At 37.2% G+C, this 4,643-nt stretch overlaps 1 protein-coding gene across 1 annotated transcript; it reads right to left on the bottom strand.

Moving 5' to 3' along the window:
• Positions 1-3,121: 3,121 nt before the first annotated feature.
• Positions 3,122-4,081, bottom strand: LOC118858639 (olfactory receptor class A-like protein 1). Its single transcript, XM_036769224.1, has one exon. It carries the CDS (start codon positions 4,079-4,081, stop codon positions 3,122-3,124), a length of 960 nt encoding a protein of 319 aa, XP_036625119.1.
• Positions 4,082-4,643: the final 562 nt, after the last annotated feature.

Below are 4,643 nucleotides of genomic sequence, written 5' to 3'. Positions count from 1 at the left end.
CTAGTTTCCCCTGCCTACAGGCCACTTTCATCCAAATCCTCCACAGAGTCCCTCCATCACAACAACCACCTCCTTATCTTTTTCTCTAGTAAGGCACTATTCTTTAATTTATTAATTCATTTTTTTCCTTTCAGATAATTATATAATTGTTACTCTATTTTGTCTCTGTTAAGCAATCAGATAAAATTCTTCTTCCTCCAAGCCTCTACAACATGTTTTACTAGTTTTTCTTTAATTTCCTGTGGATATTTTTTCCTAAAGATGATTTATTTCACTTCTCCAATTCTTTAACTCTCATACATTTTTATGTACTCTTGGCTTTTAATTCTTTGATGAATAAACATTATTCTTTTTTATCCCTTCCTTAATCTCTGCATTCTTTATACAATTAAAGGTTCAAGGCACCTATGTTCAGTTTCCTCTTCTAAAAAGTTTCTATCTAATTCCTAAAACAGAGAATATAGAAATATTTTCTGATGGTAAAAAAAGTTCACTGTTTGATAATGCAGTTCATTACTACCCGCTGCCTTTTCCGTGATGATTTTTCCCAGTATGCTCTGAAATCTCCTTTATTGGTGCCAGTCCACTTGCCTTTTTTGGGTTTAAATTGTCTACCAGTGTTCTAAATCCCCTACTAATTAGGCAGGAAGCTGTCCATGGAGTCACAAGAGTCTAGGCATGAAATCTCTGTGGATTATGCCACTTTGAAGGTCTCCATCTTCTGTTAATATCTCTGTCCCCATGGGAACATTTTTCATAGGAACATTGTTCCATAACTAAACAGAGATTTCACCTTTTCTCCACCCTGTTTTAATACTTGTCTTTGCCACTTCACCCTTGCTCCTACAGGCCTTCTTCTTCTTGAGATACTATAGCCTATACTCACTGGCAAGAGCCTTGCCTGATATGTCACTGAGAAAACAAAGGTCATTCACACAAAGCTATTTTGAGCTATGCCCTCCTCTTTACCACATACTACTCAAATGCCTTTTGCCAATATTCTCTTCCTTCAAGCTAGACTCACATTATGATATAGTTCTTCCCCATGCAAAGGAAAACCCCTCTACACGTACAAGTGATCCTACTCAATCTTGCCTCTCTAAATACATTCTGCCCTCTATCATTATCTCTTGCTTTTCCCCAATCTCATCCTGTCTACTGGATATTTTGTTACTGGCCATGACCGCCTCCAAGTTTCAGTTATGTTAAAAAAAAGCATTCATTGGTCCATCAATTCCTTCTACCAAAATTTCCCACATCTCTCCTCTCTTTTGCAGCTAAACTCCATGAGAAGTCATTCTACATTAGAGAAATCATTCTCTCTTCCTTCCATCTCTCTCTACCTCTATCTATTATATCTTCACAATTCTGGTTACTGATCACATCACTCAAAAATAAGTGTTCTCTATTAATTTTTAATTGACAAATCCACTGGTCTTTTCTCAGTACTCATTGTTCTGGACCCCTCTGCAGCTTTTGATATCGTCAATCACATTCCCTTCCTTAACATTCTCTTCTCTCCAAGTTTTATGACTTTCTTGGTTCTCATCTTACCACCATCTAACCACTTCTTCTTAACCTCTTTTCCTGAATCATCAGCCAGATCATTTCCAATAACCTTGGCCATCTCAGAGAATTCTGTTCTGGGACCTCTTCTCTGCACTCAGAATTTAATTTCATAAAATGATCTGACCTCCCTGTGATTCAGTTTTGATATCTAATGCTGATATTGCTCAGTTTGAGTTATCCAGCCATAACCTTTTTCCTAACATCCAGACTGCCATCTCCAACTGTTTATTAGACATCTTGAACTGGGTGTCAAAATAGATATCCTAAACCCAACATGTCCAAAACTGCACTTACTATCTTTCTTCCCAAGCTTTCTTCTTTTTCCTCTATTACCTTTGAGGATGCCAGCATGCTCCCTGTTAGCCAGCTTTATAAGCCAGCATTAGATATTATCCATGACTCCTCACACTCTCTCACATCCCATATACAATATGTTGCCAAATGCTTTAAGTTTTGTATTAATATCTCTCGAATATTTCCCCTTCGCCCCTCGGAAAAGCTCGTACCTTGATGCAGGTATAGATCACCTCATATGTATACTACTAAAGTAGGCTAGGTCTTAGTCTCCTTCTTCCAAGTCTGTCCTTACGTTAGTCCATCAGCCACTCAGCTATCAAATTTATCTTCCTAAACTACAGGTCTGATCATGTAATCCCTCTATTCAATAAATTCCATTGTCTCCCTGTCACATTCAGGATCAGGTACAGAATCCTCTGATTTACATTCAAAGTTCTTCAAAACCTAGACTCTTCCTATCTTTCCAGTTTTTGAAAAACCTTTACTCCAACGCACACACAAGTGACACTAGAGATCTTGCCATTCTTTTCTCAAAATGATACATTTCTAGATGGTTTTCCTTTGCCCTGGTTGTTTCCCTATCCTTGAATCTTCCCCATTCTTACCTCTACCCACTGACTATGCTGTCCTTCCTCAACACTCAGCTGTAATCCCACCCTCTCCACAGGGCACCATTCCAAGTCTACCATACTGCTAATATCTTCCTTTTGACATCACACTTATTTGCATTAAATATTTGTTTTACATAATTCAAGTGCTGTTTAAACATTTCCTCTGCCTAAGGTAACAAATGATGTGTTTTACTTTGCATCCTTTGTACTTAATCACTGTGCCCTGAATTTACTAAATGATTCTAAATCTTCTTATTAGTGATGTCCATGAGAGAAAGGAAATAAACCAAATACTGATGACATTAATTTAGATATACAATATTCATGTGGCCTACATTGAAGTGAGGTTATGTATTTTGTCCAAGCCTTTCATTTTACAAAGAAGGATAATGTGGCCAATAAAGTTGACATGACTTACCCAATATAAAACAGTTATCTAATGTAAGTATATGGAAAAGGGCCTGAGATTGCCTGCTGATCGTTCTCACACTGAATGGTGAAAGACAAAGAAATTTCATTTCAGACTTGGTTATGGGATGCTAAATTTTCATGTGGGATTTTATAAAATTCCTAGTTGTTAAATTATGCATGCTTCCCAGCACTGGAATACTGAAATTCATATATTTGTTGGGGGGAGATTAGATTCATGGCTTGACTAATCCATCTATAAAATCCTCACGAGGCTTTCGTGCCTTTCCAGGTATACAATGAGGTTTTGGGATACGACTCTCACCACCAATCAGCAAAAAGGGAGAGAGGGCGGGGAAACATCCACCAAAAAAGCATGCTATGGTATCGAACTTAGCATCTTTTTCATATTTCAAACATTCATATAGCGTAATACAGTTGTTGATCCAGTAGAATAAAACAAAACAGGTTACAAGCAAGAGGATGCTTTGTGTGGCCTTGACCACAGGGAAGGATCTAAGGGATTGACTACTGGAATACATGTGCTGCACCTGCTTGGTGTGTCTATAGAGGAGAAGCACCATGTAGATACTGGACAAGCCCATAAGGAAGTGAAAGATAAGGTCATGAAGAGTCATACCAAATATGAATAGAACACCGTTTTGATTTTTGCTGCTTGTTCTTACCATGTAAATATTTGAAACATAATGATACCTAGGAACTGAGGCATTTTTGATTGCTTCAGTGCTTTGAATGACATGGATGTATATCATTGCATTGGTGACCCAAGAAAAAAGGAAATAATGTAAAATATATCTGGGGGCTCTGGCTTTGATGCTTACCAACACAGAGTTGTTGGGACTGATGATAAGGGCCTGGAACATACTCAGAAGACTTGTTGTGCAGACAGAAATTCCCCGGGCAAATCTGTAGATGTACATGAGGGCCTTACATGCTAAATCATCTAAAAAATTTCTCATCCCAAAACAAAACATGATTTCTGGGATGCCTCTGGTGAAAAGTGTTACCATATTGGCCAAAGTCAAATGAGCAAGAATCAAATCCATTGGCTTCTTCTGTTGTGGCTTTTTGAAGGAGATGAAAATATAGAGCATGAGCAGCACTGAATTTCCTACAAAACCAATGGCACATTGAAAGAAGAATGCCACACCAACTATCAGCTCACTGGATACCATTTGTCTTCAGAGATTCAGTAGATATGATGCCTCAGTTAATAGAAAAGCCTAAAAAAGGAAGCAGTAGACAATCTGAACACTAAAGTAATAGAGTAGTATAATGTCATAAACATTACAATAATGCCCTATTTCTTCCAGCAGGTAAAATGCTGAGAAACAATGGCGTCTTATGTTAAAATTTCATAGAGTTCTAGAACTAGAAATTATCACAGTGACCATGTACTCTAATCTCATCACTTTGTAGATGAGAAATCTGTGGTAAGGGGTAGTGAAGAGAATTGACAACTGTCACCAGAAAAGAAGAGTAGTAAAATGTTTTTTTACAGTACGCTATCCTACTTCTCTTTTATTTCTAGTAAAGTACAGTGCATACTCATTGGACTTCACTGGATTCATCAATAAAGAGTTGCATATTTATTTTAGCATTGAAAATGGATCAAAGATTCTCTTGAAAAAAAATATAAAAAGCCACTGTACTCATAGTTTTCAAATTTCACAAAACATAGAGTTTACTACACAAAAAACTTATTGGATTTTCCTCTCTTACAAGACTTTAACTTTG

The sequence above is a fragment of the Trichosurus vulpecula genome, chromosome 7 (genome assembly GCF_011100635.1).
Source record: "Trichosurus vulpecula isolate mTriVul1 chromosome 7, mTriVul1.pri, whole genome shotgun sequence".
In the NCBI taxonomy this organism is placed as follows: Eukaryota; Metazoa; Chordata; class Mammalia; order Diprotodontia; family Phalangeridae; genus Trichosurus; species Trichosurus vulpecula.
Note: the sequence above shows the minus strand (reverse complement) of the source record. Positions and strands in the feature narration are given on the sequence as shown.

Coding starts and splice junctions, on each gene's coding strand:
- LOC118858639 (XM_036769224.1), bottom strand. CDS start 4,081: ATGGTATCCAGTGAGCTGATAGTTGGTGTGGCATTCTTCTTTCAATGT.